General features: G+C 38.4%; 1 protein-coding gene across 1 annotated transcript in view; it reads left to right on the forward strand.

Annotated features, from left to right (window-relative positions):
* The window catches only part of UBE2R2 (ubiquitin conjugating enzyme E2 R2), a 106,708-nt gene that overhangs the window by 72,426 nt on the left and 14,721 nt on the right, over positions 1 to 19,561 (forward strand). The window contains exon 3 of the mRNA XM_021691136.2: positions 12,578 to 12,675. Within this exon, the coding sequence (XP_021546811.1) occupies positions 12,578 to 12,675 (98 nt within the window). The remainder of the gene's footprint in view (positions 1 to 12,577; positions 12,676 to 19,561) is intronic.

Genomic DNA, 19,561 nt, shown 5'->3' on the forward strand with positions numbered 1-19,561 from the left:
GAACTGTGAAGGATTAAAATGTAGGTAAACTCCCCTTTCCAGCATTTTCTCACTATTAAGGTAGGCCATTTAGTTCTGTCTCCTTAAGATTTAACATTGGATCGTTATCTTTAAAAATATTTTTCATATTCATAATAAAATTTTCAGTGGTAAAATAATGCATACATACCTTACAAATATGCAGTTGTTTTCCATGCCACAGAAGTTTTCTTTTAAAAGAAGTGGTAAGTTGGGCACCTGGGTGGCTCAGTCGTTAAGCGTCTGCCTTCAGCTCAGGTCATGATCCCAGGGTCCTGGGATCGAGTCCCACATCAGGCTCCCTGCTCGGCGGGAAGCCTGCTTCTCCCTCTCCCACTCCCCCTGCTTGTGTTCCTGCTCTCGCTATCTCTCTCTCTGTCACATAAATAAATAAATAAAATCTTTAAAAAAAAAAATAAAAAATTAAAGAAGTGGTAAGTCATAGTTAGCAATTTAATTTGATGTAGTCATGGTGGTCATAAGAGACTCTTCTCACATAAGTTAATTTATCTTTGCTACATTTAGAAATGGTATCAGAATTGAACTCTTTTTTTAAAGATTTATTTAGAGAGCGTGCACACGAGTGGAAAGGGCAGAGTGAGAGGGAGAGAGAATCTCACTGGTCATGGAACCTGATGTGGGACTCAATTTCACAACCCTGAGATCATGACCTGAGCCTAAACCAAGAATCAGATGCTTAACCAACTGTGCTACCCAGGTGCCCCAGAATTGAACTTTTTCAGGGCCTCTGTCAGTATTTGTGATTCTAGAGAATAGGGCTCTTGCTTCTTGGCCAAAGGGATATTCTTGGTGGTGGTTCTCTACTCACCCACGTGTGTTGTCCCCTAAGGTGGACACATGGTGGACCTCAATATCATATTGTTCTAGTCACTAAAAAGTTTACTGCAGAGTTATTTATAATAGAACTGCAGGGGAGGGAGGGACAATGAAACAACCCAATCAAAAAACAAAAGCAGACTACTCAAATGCCAGAAAAAGGGACTTGAAAGAGTTTTTGTTAGGGGAGCCTGGGTGGCTCAGTTGGTTAAGCGTCTGCCTCCAGCTTAGGTCATGATCTCAGGGTCCTGGGATGTCCTGCATCAGGCTCTCTGCTCAGCAGGGAGCCTGCTTCTCCCTCTGCCTGCCGCTCTCCCTGCTTGTGCTCTCTCTGTCTCTCTTCTAATAAATAAATAAAATCTTTATTAAAAAAAAGTTTTTGAGGGCGCCTGGGTGGCTCAGTTGGTTAAGCGACTGCCTTCGGCTCAGGTCATGATCCTGGAGTCCCTGGATCGAGTCCCGCATCGGGCTCCCTGCTTGGCAGGGAGTCTGCTTCTCCCTCTGACCCTCCTCCCTCTCATGCTCTCTGTATCTCATTCTCTCTGTCTCAAATAAATAAATAAAATCTTTAAAAAAAAAAAAAAGTTTTTGATTCATGGGCATTAAAAATAAATATTGTAGGGGCACTTGGGTGGCTCGGTTGAGTGTTTGACTGTTGATCTCAGCATCTTTTTTTTTTTTTTTTTTTTTAGATTTTATTTATTTATTTGACAGAGACACAGCGAGAGAGGGAACACAAGCAGGGGGAGTGGGAGAGGGAGAAGCAGGCTTCTCGCGGACCGGGGAGCCCGATGCAGGGCTCGATCCCAGGACCCTGAGATCATGACTTGAGCCGAAGGCAGACACTTAACGACTGAGCCAGCCAGGTGCCCTGATCTCAGGGTCTTGAGTTCAAATCCCTTGTTGGGCTCTACACTGGGCATGGAGCCGACTGAATGAATGAATGAATGAGTAAAAATAAATATTGTAAAGACTGTTACTGTTACAGAATAGTTTATTATGTTAAGTTTTAAAAATCACCAGAGCTTGGTTACAGTTTAGTTAAATACATCCATGGACACATTACTGCAGCCCCAAAAGTAGTAAATACGGCAATGTTATATGAGTGAATTTAATTATTTTAACATTTCCTTTATCGTTGCTAAGTTTTTGAAATTTATAAATATCAAGGGGAAACTTGGAGAACAAAAGAAATTTAATACGATGGAACGCCTGGGTGGCTCAGTCGGTTAAGTGTCTGCCTTCGGCTCAGGTCATGATCCCAGGGTCCTGGGATCGAGTTCCGCATCAGGCTCCTTGCTCAGTGGGGAGCCTGCTTCTCCCTCTCCTGCTCTGTCTGCCACTCCCTGCTTGTGCTCTCTCTCTCTCTCTCTGACAAATAAAATCTTTAAAAAAAATTATTTTTATTTATTTATTTATTTTTTAAGATTTTATTTATTTATTTGACAGAGAGAGAGAGAGAGAGAACAAGTAGGCAGAGAGGCAGGCAGAGGGAGAGGGAGTAGCAGGCTCCCCGCTGAGCAGGGAGCCCGATGCAGGGCTCGATCCCAGGACCCTGGGATCATGACCTGAGCCGAAGGCAGCTGCTTAACCAACTGAGCCACCCAGGCGCCCCAAAATCTTAAAAAAAAAATTTAATATGAACTTGTCATCAATCATTCTACTCCTATCTGCTTTGTAATATGTTGAGTGAGCTCAAAAATACAGTTTCCTGGTTACAGGTAACTGCATATTCAATGTAGACAACCAACAAACCCTACTTGCCCCACAGACCATGTATTAAAATGGGGTTTTCATACATACTGTAATTCACTATGAACTTTACAGCTATGGCAACTCAGAATCTCCCTGTTCTTTATCATTTATTTAAAAAAATTGGGGGCTGCGCCTGGGTGGCTCAGATGGTTGGGCGTCTGCCTTCAGCTCAGGTCATGATCTCCAGGTCCTGGGATCAAGCCCCACATCAGGCTCCCGGCTCCCTCTCCCTCTGCCTCTCCCCCTGCTTGTGTGCTCTCTCTGTCTCTGTCTCTCTCAAATGAATAAATAAAATCTTTAAAAAAAAATTAAAACTAAATAATTTTATTTTTAGGGGTGCCTGGGTGGTTCAGTCGGTTAAGCATCTGCCTTTGGCTCAGGTCGTGATCCTAGAGTCCAGGGATCAAGCCCCACTTCGGGCTTCCTGCTCAGTGGAGAGCCTGCTTCTCCCTCTCCCTCTGCCTGCCTCTCTGCCTATTTGTGCTCTTTCTCTCTCTCTGTCAAATAAATACATCTTAATTTTTTTTTTTTTTTAAGAATATCCTGATTTTTTTAGAGTAGTTTTAGGTTCACTGCAAACCTGAATGGAAAACACAGTACTTGATCTTTAGGATATAGTATTTTTAAATTTTATTGTTTTAATAATGATTAAAATTAGATCCTACTGTTTTAATAGGCTTTTCCTAAGACATGTTTTCTTAGCTTGGGCTGCCATAACAGTATCATATAGGGAATGGCTTAAACAAAAGAAATTTATTTTTTCATAGGTTAGGAAACTAGAAGTCCAACATCAAGGTACCAGTATGGTTTGTTTCTGAAGACTGTTGTGGCTTATCTCTGTGTCCTCACATGGCTTGAGTGAACTAGCTCTCTGGTGTCTTGTATAAGGCTTTTTGCCAAGTCTATAGAACCATAACTTTTTGGAATAATAAAATTTAGGCTTTGTGAGTGGTGAATGGGCCTTAATTACACAGGGTTTATGATCTTTGTATTAATTTAGGTAGATGGTATGCCGTTATCAGCTTTTCAGAAATTGAAAGAACTGCATATGTTAAGAGTCCTTTACAATAAAGCTGTAATCATAAATTATATTTTAATATTATACAGGAAAGACTAGGTAAAAGCAATAGTAATACTGTATTAGGGTTCTCCAGAGAAACAGAACCGATAGCATATATAGATATATATTAGAGGAGGTTTATTATACAAGTTGGCTCACATGGTTATGAAGTCAGAAATTGCACAATCTCTGCAAGCTGTAGAACTGGGAAAGCTGGGAGTATAATTTAGACTGAATCCGAAGGCCTGGGAACTAGGGAGCTGCTGGTGCAAGTCCTAGAGTACCAAGACTCAAAAACCCAGAGTTCCGTTGTTCCAGCTCAGGAGAATTTGTCCTTTGCCATTTTGTTCTATTCAGGCCCTCATCAGAATGGCGGATGCTTGCCCCGTTAGGATCCCTATCCCCATTATGGTGGATATTCTTTACTTAGTCTACTGATAGAGATATTAATTTCTTCTGGAAACATCCTCACAGACACACCCAGAAGTAATGTTTTACCAGCTATCTGAGCATCCCTTAGCCCAGTCAAGTTGACACATAAATTTAACCATCCCAGATACCTATCTTTTTCAACCATTCCTCCCTTCCCATCCACATATGGTCTTTCTGTCCTCTGTGTACACCACTGTGTTCATAGCGAGTATAATTAGGAAGTACGTTTGAATCCTTTACATAGCAAGATGTTTTAAAATAAGGGTTTACTCCATTCTTATTTGATAACACTCAGTAAAATTATTAGATAATGCAACAAATGATAGCTCACCTAGTTCTGCTTCATCTCCTTTGCTCATTTAATGTACATTTCTTTCTCTTTGATTAAATTATTATTCTTTTATCCTTTTGGTGGAATTATCTAATAGAGCTATGGTTTTTCTGGTAATTTCCTTTGTTATTCCACCCAGGAATCAAATAATAAAACCAAAGAAGTCATATTAGAATCAATTACAAATAAAATTGTAATGTTATATTCTCTGATGATTTTTCAATGCTAGGATAAACTGCTGAAGTTCATTATTCTTAAACTTATTTCATATAAAATTTAAATACAAAATTTTAAAATTCTATAACATTTATAATTTTTATTAAAATGCTTTCATTTCAATGTGTAGATGTTATAAACATACTAAAAATGTTAAGTTTAAACCCACTTCTTGGGGCGCTTGGGTGGCTCATCACTTAGGCATCTGCCTTCGGCTCAGGTCATGATCCCAGGGTCCTGGGATCGAACCCCAAGTTGGGCTCCTTGCTCAGTGGGGAGCCTGCTTCTCCTTCTTCTTCTGCCCCTTCCCCTGCTTGTGCTCTCTGGCTCTCTCTCTCTGTCAAATAAAATCTTTAAAATATATATATATAAAATAAAAATATAATAAAAAATTAACCCACTTAAAAATAATTTTAGACTTAAAAGAGTTTCCAGAATAGTACAGAAAGTTCTCATAGAACTTTTACTCAGGTTTCTCTAATGTTAACTAACATCTTATACAAGAATAGTACATTCATCAAAACTAAGAAATTAACTTTGGTACAATACTGTTAAGTAAACTACAGACTTTATTTGGAGTAAAGTGTGGAATGGGGAAGGTTTTTTTTTTTTTTTTTTAAGATTTTATTAGAGAGCATGAGAAGGGGGAGGGTCAGAGGGAGAAGTAGACTCCCCACTGAGCAGGGAGCCCAATGTGGTACTTGATCCTGGGACTCCAGGATCATGACCTGAGCTGAAGGCAGTCGCCTAACCAACTAAGCCACCCAGGCCCTCATGGGAAAGGTAAAACATATATTACTTGTCTATAGCTGCTCTGTGTTCCTCTATAGAGGTGAGACAGATTTTGTTTCTGTATTGTGTTATTAAATCATCAGAAACATGCTTGAACTGTGTGGTTTTAATCCACATAAAGATGCCGAGTGCTTGTTAAAATTTTGTTATCAGTATTATCATTTTTAAAGTGTGCATTTGATGAACATTAAAAATTTATATAATTTTACTCAATAGTCTTTAAAAATGGACCTGCATAAAACATTTCTCTTTGAATTCAAATGAATACGAATGCTTTCTTATGTGCTATTCAGAAGTGTGTAACCTAATATATTTTGTTTGCTTTAACTACTAAGGTAAATTGACATAACTTTTCTTTTGTACTCAGTAAAATATTTTTAATTGTTTCCATCATTAAAACCATTATTCGACTTGTAAAATATTCTTTATTTCTAAATCATTAGAGAAAAGTTTTGTAGAATGTTCCTGTAGAACTCTCGAAGTCTCTGTGTGACTTTCACCTTGATTTATATGAATCAAATGAGTAAGGTAGAAAGTCACCAGAAACCAGAGGATTTTGATTCTGATTTGGTGTTGAAATTTTACCTAGCAAATGCAATTTAATAATAAACATTATTAAACGTTTGAATTCTTTGTTATGCTTTATTTAGATTTTTAAATTTTCCTTATAGTTTTTCTTTAAAAAAATTTAAGGACACTAGTTTGCTCTGTGACAGTATACAAACCTGAAGGATTTGAGTATAGGTACATTAGCCATCATTTAGAATGTAATAATATTTAGGCCACCAAATTTGCCCTTTTGTAGAGCTGGGCTCTGGTTTGTAAATAGTCTTTGACAAGCAGGAATTAATGTATATTTATATAGTTATATTCATGAATTTGCAGATCTTATGCATTCTCTCTAACTTTAAGGTATGGGGAAGAGATTTCCCTAAGCAGTAATGTACCCAAATTTGGCTACATATCAAAATCCTGGAGAGAAGTTGTTAAAAATAAAGAATACTGGAGATTTCAGTTTAATTGGATTTGGAGGGGGCCTAGGCTAGATAGTCTTCATTTTACATCATGCTCTCTCTGTCGCTATCTCTGTCTGTCTCAAATAAATAAATTTTAAAAATCTTAAAGGGAAGCCTGGGTGGCTCAGCCGGTTAAGCATCTGATCTCAGGGTCCTGGTATCGGGACCCACATCAGGTTCTGCACTCAGTGGGGAGTCTGCTTGTCCCTCTGCCCCTCCCCCTGCTCATGCTGTCTCTCTCAAATAAATAAAATCTTAAAAAAAAAAAAAGTAAAGTTGGAGAACTCACACTTCCTGATTTCAAAACTTAGTATTGCTAAAGTCAAGACAGTTTAGGACTGGCATAATGATAGACCTATAGACCAACAGACTAGAACTGAGAGTCCCTAAATAAATCCATACATCTTTGGCCAAATGATTTTTGACAAGGATGCTAAGTCCATTCTATGGGGAAATAATAGTCTCTTCAACAAGTGATGCTAGGATAACTGGAATTCCAAAAACAAAAGAATTAAGTTGGATTCGTACCTTATACCATGTACGAAATTAACTCAAAATGGAACAAAGATCTAAGAGCTAAAATCATAAAACTATTTAAAAACAAAACCAGGGGTGCCTGGCTGGCTCAGTTGATTAAGTGACTCTTGATTTCAGCTCAGGTCATGATGTGTCAGGGTCGAGCCCTGCGTTGGGCTCCTGCTGGGCTTAGAGCTTGCTTAAGATTCTCTCTCTCCCTCTGTCCTCGCCTTTCCCTCTCTAAAAACAAAACAAAACATTGGGGTAAATCTTCATGACCTTCAATATGGCAGTGTATTCTTAGAATACCAAAAGCATGAGCACAAACAAACATAAACTAGACTTCATTGAAATGAAAAACTTTTACGCAAAGGACATTATCAAGAAGAAGATTTTTAAAAACCCTATAGATATGAAGGAAATATCTCTAAGTCATACATTTGATAAGGGTTTAATATCCTTAATTATATAGAACTGCAACTCAAAGACAAAAAGATAAACCAGCCAATTGAAAATTGGGCGGGGCGCCTGGGTGGCTCAGTCGTTAAGTGTCTGCCTTCGGCTCAGGTCAGGATCCCAGGGTCCTGGGATCGAGCCCCACATCAGGCTCCCTGCTCAGCGGGAAGCCTGCTTCTCCCTCTCCCACTCCCCCTGCTTGTGTTTCCTCTCTCGCTGTGTCTCTCTCTGTCAAATAAATAAATAAAATCTTAAAAAAAAAAAAAAAAAAAAGAAAAAAGAAAACTGGGCAAAGGACTTGAACAAACATTTCTCCAAAGATGATACATAAATGGCCAATAAGCACATGAAAGGTTGTTCAACATTATTATTCAGTAGGGAAATGCAAACCAAAACGACAATAAGATATCATTTCACATCCTCTTTTGATAGCTAGAATTAAAACAAAAGTTAAAAATAAGTATTGGTGAGGATGTGAAGAAAGAGGAACCCTCATACACTGCTGATGGGAATATGAAATGGTCCATCTGCTGTAGAACTGTCTGGTCCTTCCTCTAAAAGTAAAACACAGAATTACCCATTTGATCCCGTAATTCCACTCCTAGGTATACAAGCAAGAGAACTGAAAAAATTACTTAAGCAAGTACATCTATACACATGGTCACAGCAGCACTATTCACACATCCAAAAGGTGGACAAAGTCCAATGTCCATCAACAGATGGATGGATACAATGGAGTATCATCCAGCCATAAAGATAAATGAAGTACTGGAGCCTGTGCATGGCTTAGTTGGTTAAGCAGCCAACTCGTGGTTTCGACTCAGATCATGATCTGGCAGTCGTGAAATCGAGGCCTGCATCCGGCTCTGCGCTTAGTGTGGAGTCTGCTTCTGATTCTCTCTCATTCTCCTCCAGCTTGCACTCTCTCTCTTTCTTAAATAAACAAAATCTTAAAAAAAAAAGTTATTGATACCTGATACAACATGGAGGAACTTCCAAAACATTAGGCTAAGTGAAAGAGAAAAAAGGTCACATATTGTATGATTCCTTTTATAAGAAATATCCAGAATAGATTAATACACAGAGACAGAAAGCTGGGGGCATGGCTGTCAGAGACCAGGACTAGGGTGAAATGGGAATGGGGGGAAATTGTGTTGTGGGTAAGGTGTTTTATGTAGGCATGATGGAAATACTTTACAAATAAAGGTGATAGTTGAACAACACTGGGACCACATACTAAATGCCATTGAATTATGTTCACTTTAAGTGGTTCATTTTATGTATTTGAATTTCACCTCAATAAATTATTATTTATTATAATTATTATTTTTAAAGGATGGGGCAAATTCTAGGTCTCCAGAAAGGCAGTTCTTTTTTTTTTTTTTTAAAGATTTTATTTATTTTGAGAGAGAGACCATGTGCATGAGTTGGCGGTTTGGGGGGGGCAGAGGGACAAGCAGACTTCCCCCTGAGCAAGGAGCCCGATGCGGGGCTCAATCCCAGGACCCTGGGATCATGACCTGAGTCGAACGCAGACTCTTAACTGACTGAGCCACCCAGGCGCCCCATTTACTCTTCTTTCTAAAGGTTGTTTTTGCTTTTGTTTGTCCCTTAAATTTCTATATAAATATTAGGATCAGTTTGTCAATTTCTGGGACAAGGGAAACTGGTATTTTGATTAGGATTTCATTTAATCTGTAGATCAAATTGGGGAATATTGCCATGTTAACATTAAGTCTTTCTACTCATGAACACAGGATGTTGGGTCTTTAATTTCTTTGAGCAGTGTTTTAATAGTTTTCTGTGTACAAATCTTTCACCTCCTTGGTTAGATTTAATCCTCGGTATTTTATTCTTTTAGATGCCATTGTAAGTGGAATTGTTTTCTCAATATCCGTTTTAGGTTATCCTGTTTATGTTACTGCTGGTATAGAGAAGTAAATCTGATTTTTGAGTGTTGATCTTATATCCTACAACTTTGCTGAATTTCTTATTAGCTTTAGTAGCTATCTTGTGAATTCTTTGAAATTTTCTTTGTCGTTTTTGAAATAATGTTACTTCTTCCTTCCCAGTTTGTATGCCTTTTATTGCTTTTTATTGTTTAATTCTCTGGCTAGAACTTCCAGGGCAGTGTTAAATAGCAGTGGTAAAAATGGTTATCCTTGTCCTATTCTTGATCTTAGGAGGAAAGATTTCACCATTTAGTAAAATGCTAGATGTGGGTTGTTGTTTTTTTTTAATTCCTTTACAATGTTAAGATACTTCCCCTCTATTTATAGTTTTTTGAGTGTTTTTATCTAGAAAAAGTGTTGGATTTTGTCAAATGCTTTGTATCAATTGAGATGCCCATCTTTTTTTTTTTTTTTTTTTTAAAGATTTTTTATTCATTTATTTGAGAGAGAGAGAATGAGAGACAGAGAGCACGGGAGGGAGGAGGGTCAGAGGGAGAAGCAGACTCCCCGCCGAGCAGGGAGCCCGACGCGGGACTCGATCCCGGGACTCCAGGATCACGACCCGAGCCGAAGGCAGTCGCCCAACCAACTGAGCCACCCAGGCGCCCCGAGATGCCCATCTTTTAATATGTTGTTTCTAAGTACAAATCTATGTATGTCATTCCACTGCTCAGAAGTTTTATATATATAGGTATTAAACTCAGAACAAAGTAACATATTCCTGTGGTCTAATTTTTGTATTTTATTTTTCATTACAAGTGGGTTCTTCACTACTGTGGTAGGTAGAATAATGGTCTTTCAGAGAAGTCCACATCTCAATCCCTGGAACCTGTGATATGTTAGCTTATATGTTAAAGAAAAATTAAAGTTGCTAATTATTAGCTGGCCTTAAAATAAAGAGATTATTCCAGATTATCCAGGTGGGCCCAGTGTAACCCGAGTCCTTTCATGTGGAAAAGGTAGGCAGAAAATGAGAATGAGAGATGTGGAAGAAAGGCCCAGAGAAGTGCAACATTGTTTGCTTTGAGGATTAGAGGAAGGGGGACCAAGAGCAAAGGAGTGTGGGTGGCCTTTAGAAGCTTTAGAAAGGGCAAGGAAAGAGATTTTTTTCTTAGAGCCTTCAGAAAGGAGTGCATTGCTGCTGACACACTGAATTTAGCCTTGTGAGAACAGTGTCAGATTTTGACCTACAGAAGTATAAATTTTTGTTTTGAACTAAGTTTGGTGATTTGTTACAGTAGCAATGCAAAACAAATACAACTACCCAAGTCTGTTTATGATGTTGGTTTATTTCTCCGGGCTAACTCATGTCTAAATTTCCCTTAGGTTGTTAAAATTGACTTATTATTCAAGACCCATCTCAAAGCTTTTTCAAACATTAAGCCTTTAGTTTGTCTTCCACACCACATGCCAGGTGTCCACTATCCAGGATATACCCTAAGTTTCTCTTTCCTTGTTTCTGTTGTGCTTTTTTTTACCTTCCTCATGGCATCTAACAAGTTTTAGAATTTAGTATTTGGTATTTTATTAAAATTTTATTCTCCTTTTAAAAATGTTCTGTTATCTTGATATGGTTGTGTATTTTGTGTGTATGTCTAAATTTGGGTTGTATATATAAGACTTTTATACTTTATTTTTTAAAAGATTTTATTTATTTATTTGACAGGGAGAGAGGGAACACAAGCAGGCGGAGTGGCAGGCAGAGGGAGAAGCAGGCTCCCGCCTGAGCAGGGAGCCCGATGCGGGGCTCGATCCCAGGAACCTGGGATCGTGACCTGAGCCGAAGGCAGATGCTTAACCGACTGAGCCACCCAGGTGTCCCAGATTTTTATACTTTAGTTATTATCTCTATTTAGAATTTTGAATCTTTCATTTTAAACTGAGGTTGGTACTATATCTTACTCAGTCTTTTTTTTCCTGTTGAATAACAGTCTGTGATGTATAAGGTAAGCAATCCATATGTGTTTGACTTAAACTAAATGTACATGTGGATTAGGTCCTATAATTTAAATTTATGAACCAAAGGATGCCTGGGTGGCTCAGTCAGTTAAGCATCTGCCTTCAGGTCATGTCATGATCCCAGGGTCCTGAGGGCAAGCCCTGGGTCAGGCTTCCTGCTCAGCAGGGAGTCTGCTTTTCTCGCTCCCTCTGCTCCTCCCCTGCTCGTGCTCATTTCATGCTTTCTCTCTCAAATAAATAAATAAAATCTTACCCAGAAAAGTAGTGAGTTTTATCCATATCCTGAGGGAGTTATAAATAAGTTGTTGGGAGGCATATTTTCAGTTTATGTAAACCATAATTATTGAAACCATTGATGTTAAAGGTGATTATACATCTCTCTAGATAGATTTTAAGCAAGGTCAAATTTTGGAGGGGGTTGTTTCTTTTTATGTACTTTAGGTTCAGATGTGTCTGAAAATAAAGATATTTAGTTGCTTCTCAAAACTCTTGAATATCAGTTCATCATATTTGTCAATATTTTTAAAAGATTTATTTATTTTAGAGAGAGAACACGTGAGCATGCGAGCACATGAGCATGAGCAGTGGGGTGGGGGTGAAGGGCAGAGGGAGAGGGAGAGAAGCAGAGTCCCCGTGGAATGCAGAGCCCAATGTGGGGCTTGATTCCACAACCCCAAGATTATGACCTGAGCCAAAATCAAGAGTCAGACTATTCCATCGACTGAGCCACCCAGTTGCCCCTCTCTATTTTTAAGTGAGTTTTTTTAGAAGGATGGTGCTACAAACATAGTGCTTTTTTAACTAAGAAATGTATCTTGCAGATTGTTCAGAACTAATATTTCTAATATAAAAAATGTTTAATAATTCTTCAGCATTGGGGTGTCTGGGTGGCTCAGTTGATTGAGCGGTTGACTCTTGGTTTTGGTTCAGGACATGATCTCATGGTGGCGGGATTGAGCCCCTCATTGGGCTCTGCGATCAGGGCAGAGTCTGCTTCAGCTTCTCTCTCTCTCCCTCTCGCTCACTCTCTCTCTCTCTCTCTCACAAATAAATATATTAAGTCTTTAAAAAAAAAATTCTTCAGCATCGATTGCAAACATGAAGAAAAAGAATTGTTTTCTCCCCTAATGATGAGAAAACAAGTTTTCTAAGAATAAAAGAAACTTCAGCAGAACTGATGTCCCTTTTTACATCATATTTTTGAGTATTTACTGAATGTGATGTTTGTGTCTCATAGAATGGAGATGTATGCATTTCGATTCTTCATCCACCTGTAGATGACCCACAGAGTGGAGAACTGCCCTCTGAAAGGTGGAATCCTACTCAAAATGTCAGGTAAGGGGTTACATACGGAATAATCTGGTTTTTAGGTGGTTCTTAAGATTAGATATTATCTTTTAACAAGTACAAAAGAATCCTTTCTGTACTTGGTTGCTTTGTCTTCTGCTAGAGCTTTAGGTAACACGTATGCATCGTTTTGAAGAGTCATATTTACAGAGCAGTAATTGCATATGTTACTCATTTCTTTATGTGCGTCGTAGGAGAATTTTTCTAGTCTGAATTCTTCGTACATTATCATAAGTTCCATCCTACATCTTTGGATCTCATGATGTCCATGTTTGGATTGGTTGTTTCCTTACTCTAGGATTCTTACTACATTTTGCAGAAAAATTTAAGTCTTTACAAAGTCAATTGACTTTATATACATGCTACTTTTAAAAGAGCTTCCATTATCTGTTATTTTTTGTGTTTTATATGCGTGTGAATGTTTCTTAATGATTTGAAGGCCTTGTATATTTCTTTTGATTCCCTTTGATTATCCATCTATTTTTCTTTTCAAATTTTTATTTAAATTCTAATTAGTTAACATACAATGCAATATTAAGATTATTCATCTGTTAATTGATCTATTGAACTATCTATATAAATAGATGGGTATTTAACCATTTCTTTAGAGTAGTGGTCTGTATATTTAGGAGTTGGTGACCTAACCCTTAAAAGAATTTTGAAAAACTGTACACTATTGCATGTTTTTGTAGTTTTTTGTGTTTTGTTTTTTTAAATTTTATTTTGAGTAATCTCTATACCCAACGTGGGGCTTGAATTTACAACTCCAAGATAAAGAGTCACCTGCTCTACCGACTGAGCCAGTTAGGCGCCCCCACTGTTACATGTTTTTTAGGTGCAGGGTTCTCTTGGTGTTTTGTTTTTTTAGGTACAGTTTTTTTTTCATCTCTAAATAGTTAAAAAATACTTTTTCGGGGCACCTGGGTGGCTCAGTTGGTTGAGTGACTGCCTTCGGTTTGGGTCATGATCCTGGAGTCCCGGGATCGAGTCCTGCGTCGGGCTCCCTGCTCAGCGGGGAGTCTGCTTCTCCCTCTGACCCTCCCCCCTCTCATGCTCTCTCTCTCATTCTCTCTCTCTCTCTCAAATAAATAAAAATCTTTTTAAAAAATTAAAAGAAATAAAAAATATTTTTCTACTTGCATTTGAATTTCCATTTTACTGTCCTAATACTTGAAATTTTTATGTTTGATAGCCTTATATATTTTATTTATCCTATAATATTTTTCTGAAACAAAAATCTATATATATATATTTTTTTAAAGATTTTATTTATTTATTTGACAGAGAGAGACAGCGAGAGCAGGAACACAAGCAGGGGGAGTGGGAGAGGGAGAAACAGGCTTCCCGCTGAGCAGGGAGCCCGATGTGGGGCACGATCCCAGGACCCTGGGATCATGACCTGAGCCGAAGGCAGATGCCCAACGACTGAGCCACCCAGGCGCCCCCAAAAATCTATATTTTAATTGCTTGTGACAAAACAAAACTGAATTCTATATTGAATTACTTTATTATACAGTTGATTAAAAACAAGACAAGTATATTATACTTTCAGTATACTTTTACTTTTTACATTTAATAATTATTAGAAATACATTTTTATTCAGGTAGATAGACATTTGTTTTCAGTTAGGTCATGTAGCCATGAATAATTATTACATTGTTAGATTGAGGTAGAAATACAGCTTCAATTTCATATTATACATAATGTATGAATAATATACATTATATATACTGATATACACACCCAAGAATATATGCATATATATACATATATATGTATACATACGCATGAGGACTAACATATATAACATAAATATATTAGATGCAATGATTAAGAGACCATCTTTACATATGATAATGGAATAGAATTTTATATGGCAGTGAAACAATCCTTTTAATTCCTTCTGAGTTATTTGCAGAAATCACAGTGATCTATTGTCCGTCTTTAAAAAAAAGTTTTATTGTGACATAATTCCTATACCCGACAATTCTCCCATTTTATGTGTACAATTCACTGTTCTTTAATGTAAGTAGAGAGTTGCACAAGTATCCCCACAATCAGTTTTAGAACTTTTTTTTTTTTTAAGTAGCCTCTATGCCCAGTGTGGAGCCCAACTCGGGGCTTGAACTCAACGACCCTAGATAAAGATCTGAGCTGAGATCAAAAGTTGGACACTGAGCCGACTTAGGCACTGAGGTGCCCCATGAACATTTTTATCACCTCCAAAGAAGCTCATACCTCTTAGCATTTACACTCCATTATCCCTCAGCCCCCCACGCCCACCCCCACCCTTCTACCTGCAACCCTAGGAAACCACCAGTCTACTTTCTGTCTCTATAGATTTACCTATTTGGATATTTTGTAGGAATAGAGTCATTCAATATGTGGTATTTTGTGATTGGCTTCTTTAACCTAGCATTTTTTCGAGGTTCATCTTTGTTGTAGCATTAATCAGTACTTCATACCTAGGAATAGAATTGCTGAGTCATATGATAACTCAGTGTTTAACTTTTTGAGGAATTGCCAGACTGTTTTCCAACATGGCTGCACTAAGTAGTACATTCCTACCAACAGTGTTTGAGAATTTGTTTATCCACATATTCATTAACACTTGTTATTATCTGTGTTATTATAACCATCCTGGTCGGGTGACGTGGTATCCCATTGTGGTTTTGTTAATGACTTCTAAAATTTTAAAACAGTTTTAGATTTTTGAAAATTGTGAAGATAGTACAGATAGTTCTCTAGAATTCCATGCATGATACCAAGTTATATTTAATAGGCATGTCTCCTTAGGCAACTGTGACAGTCTCAGACTTCCCTTGTTTTTGATGACCTTGACAATTTTGAGGAGTACTGCTCAGGTATTGTAAAAATGTCCCCCAATTGGGATTTTTCTGATGTTTTCCTGGTATTAGAGTAGGGTTATAGTACTGGAGAGGAAGACCATGGAGGTAAAATATATTATCATCATCTTGTATTAAGGGTACATAATATCAACATGATTTGATCACTGTTGATGTTAACATTCATCACCTAGCTGGGACTCAGTTTTTAGATTTCTCCCATGTAAAGTTCCTTGTTTTCCCGTTTCCATTCTGTACTCTTTTGAAGGAAGGAAGTCATAGGTGCAGCCCACACATAAGGAATGGCAGTTACACTTCCATGAGGCTGAGATATCTGTATAAATTATTTCAAATTCTTCTGCACAGGAGATTGATTAAAATCAATACCTAAATACATACATATTTATATGTTTATTCAGTCATTTTGTTTTTTGTTTTTTTTAAGGGGGAGGGGCTGAGGGAGAGGAAGAGAGAGAATTTTTTTTTTTAAAGATTTTATTTATTTGTCAGAGAGAGAGAACATGAGCACAAGCAGGGGGAGTGGCAGGCAGAGGGAGAAGCAGGCTCCCTGCTGAGCAAGGAGCCTGATGCGGGACTCGATGTGGGACTCAATCCCAGGACCCTGGGATCATCACCTGAGCTGAAGGCAGACACTTAACCAAACTGAACCACCCAGGCATCCCGGGAGAGAGAGAATCTTAAGCAGGCTACATGCCCAGTGCAGAGCTGCACACAGGGCTTGGTCTCAGAACCCTGAGATCATGACCTGAACTGAAACCAAGAGTCAGATACTCAACTGACTGAGCCACCCAGCTGTTCCTTTATTAGTTATTTTTAATGATCTGAAAAGCTAGTAACTCAGGAACTCTACTTTTGTTAAAAATGAAAAGCTGGAAGCTTCTTGACTTACACAAGGATTTCTTACCAGTTTTTACCAAGTTAGTTACTTCTCACTTTCTGGGAAGTGTATACCAAAGAGTGTGTTCAAACGTATCAAATTACTGTTGATTATGTGTTGATTATGCTGATTACTCATTACTTGAGGTACCTTGTTCAATATAGTATACTTAGAAAGAATTGAGAAAATAGATCTATCTTGGATTTTAATGCATCTAGCCCGTATATTTTTTAAATCAGAAAAAAAATGTCTCCCTTTTTAAATTCAAATAAATGTGTTGATACACCTCACCTTGACAGCCATCTTGCTTATGGATTCTAATTCTCAGATAGATCAGGCATAGAACTTTGCCATAAGTTTATTATGTCTATGAAATAAGGAGTCACCACATATTCCCTGTACTTAATGCTTTACTTTAATGGGACTCTCCCTCAGGGATAATGCATTCTTCATAATAATCAGAGATGGAATTAGTAAGTTCCTTTTAATGAAAATGTAATTCCAGCAACCCCAGTCTATACATATCTGAATTTATTGTACTCCATCACATACCAAAATACTTTTTTTAAATAGCATTCTGCAGTTTTAACAAAATTATTTATGAGAAAGGAAGAACAGTTGGTTTTATATGTAAATTTCTTTCTTTTATACAACTTACGTTTCATTACCTCTGGACAATGCACCCTAGGAATATTTGGGATGTGTGGAAGGTATGCATTCCTTTTGTAAGAGCAATTGTGAAAAGGGAGGCTGGAAAGAAGTGATCTGATACTTTATATACCCCCAGGTTCATGAATATATTAAAGACCACTTCTTCTACGCAGGATCTTTTATGATCCTTAGCAAAATTCGTATATTCCTACTTTTTTCATGCCTCATATCCCTTACATCACACAGTTATAGCTGATTATTTGTACCTTTAACCTGTACTTATCCTATTACTTGATTTTTCAGCCTCAGCCTGTATTGACAGAGCTAAGTAAAAGAAAATCAGCATACATATTCTATTTCCCATCCTCTCTTCCCCTTTTCTTCCTAACTTTTAAAAATATTTGTTTATTGGGGCACCTGGGTGGCTTAGTCGGTTGAGTGTCCGACTCTTGCTCTCGGCTCAGGTTATGTTCTCAGAGTCATGAGATTGAGCCCTGCATGGAGCTCCACGCTGGGCGGCGTAGAGTCTGCTTAACTCTCTCTCCTTCTCCCCCTCCCCTGCCTGTCTGACTCATGCGCGTGCACACTCTCTCGTTCTCGAAATATATGTTATATATAAATATTTGTTTATTGGGGAGGCTGGGTGGCTCGGTCGGTTGAGCATCTGGCTCTTGATTTCAGCTCAGGGTCATGAAATCAAGGCCCATGTGGGACACTCTGCTCAGCAGGGAGTCTGCTTGAGATTCCCTCCCTCTCCCCCTGCCTCTCCTCCTGCTTGTGCGCACACTTGCTCGATCTCTTTCTCAAATAAAAAAATCTTAAAAATATATATGTTTGTTTATTGTCAGGGTTATAACATTTATTTTATTTTTTTTTAAAGATTTTATTTATTTATTCATAAGAGACAGAGAGAGAGGCAGAGGGAGAAGCAGGCTCCCCGCTGAGCAGGGAGCCTGATGTGGGACTTGATCCCAGGACCCTGGGATCATGACCTGAGCCAAAGGCAGACGCTTAATGACTGAGCCACCCAGGCGCCCAGGGTTATAACATTTATAATCTGTACTGTTTTGTAATAATCATAGTTTTTTTTTAAAGATTTTATTTATTTATTTGACAGAGAGAGACACAGAGAAGGAACACAAGCAGGGGGAGTGGGAGAGGGAGAAGCAGGCTTCCCGCTGAGCAGGGAGCCCGATGCGGGGCTCGATCCCAGGACCCTGGGATCATGACCCAAGCTGAAGGCAGACGCCTGACGACTGAGCCACCCAGGCGCCCCCATAATCATAGTTTTTTAAATTTCTTATTCCTACCATGAAATGAATTCACTGTTTGCTGTCCATTATTTTATTTCCTTTGATCTGTTAACTGGCTGAATTTGTCCATTAGTAATTTCTCCAGGAAAATGCTCCTTGGAGCCATATTATATTCCCTGAATTCTTAGATGTTCAAAATGTTATATGCTTGGGGCGCCTGGGTGGCTCAGTCAGTTAAGCGTCTACCTTTGGCTCAGTTCATGATCTCAGGGTCTTGGGATCAAGTCCGGAGTTGGGCTCCCTGTTCAGCAGGGAGCCTGCTCCTCATGTCTCCCTTCTGTCTCTCTCCCTACCTCTCTCGCTCTCTTTCTCAAATAAATAAAATCTTAAAAAAAAAAAAAAAGATTAAAAAAACCCCAAAATGTTATATGCTTGTGTGTATGGGTATGTGTGTGTGTGTGTGTGTGTTTTGCCATGATACTTCAAATGGCAGTTTGGGCATAAGATTTCAGGGTCATATTTTCTTTCCTTGAGGATATAGACGTTATTCTGTAGTTATTGTTGCTGGGGAAGAGTTTGGCTACCACATTTCTCAGCGACTGTCAGGTTTTTGAAAGAAACACATTATCAAAACATAATTAAACTGACAGTATATTTAAAGGCAGTAAGTATTTTGGAAGATAATTGAAAAATTGGACAAAAAACGCAGGGTTGTCTTTTTAGTTTGACTTTGGTCTTGTTTTTCAGGGCTAGTAGTAACCCTAGTCAAAAGGAAGTGTTAGCTCTAAGGTACTAGTGATTCTTGTTTTGTTTTGTTTTTTAAAGATTTTATTTATTTGACAGAGACACAGTGAGAGAGGGAACACAAGCAGAGGGAGTGGGAGAGGGAGAAGCAGGCTTCCTGCCGAGCAGGGAGCCCGATGCGGGACTTGATCCCAGGACCCTGGGATCATGACCCGAGCCGAAGGCAGACGCTTAACGACTGAGCCACCCAGGCACCCTGTGATTCTTGTTTTTGGAGGTTGAATGCTGAATCGAATGCTTACCATGTCTTCTCCCGCTTTGAGAAAACAAACTTCCCCATTCTTCATAATACAAAGCCCCAAACAGTTTTTTTCATTGTATTTTCATGCTGTCTCAATGGGTAATCTATTGCCATTACCCATAGGAATTCAAGATTTTTACCTTTACTTCTGCATAAATATACCTATATTATCCTTGTCTC

The sequence above is a fragment of the Neomonachus schauinslandi genome, chromosome 13 (assembly GCF_002201575.2).
Source record: "Neomonachus schauinslandi chromosome 13, ASM220157v2, whole genome shotgun sequence".
Lineage (NCBI taxonomy): Eukaryota > Metazoa > Chordata > Mammalia > Carnivora > Phocidae > Neomonachus > Neomonachus schauinslandi.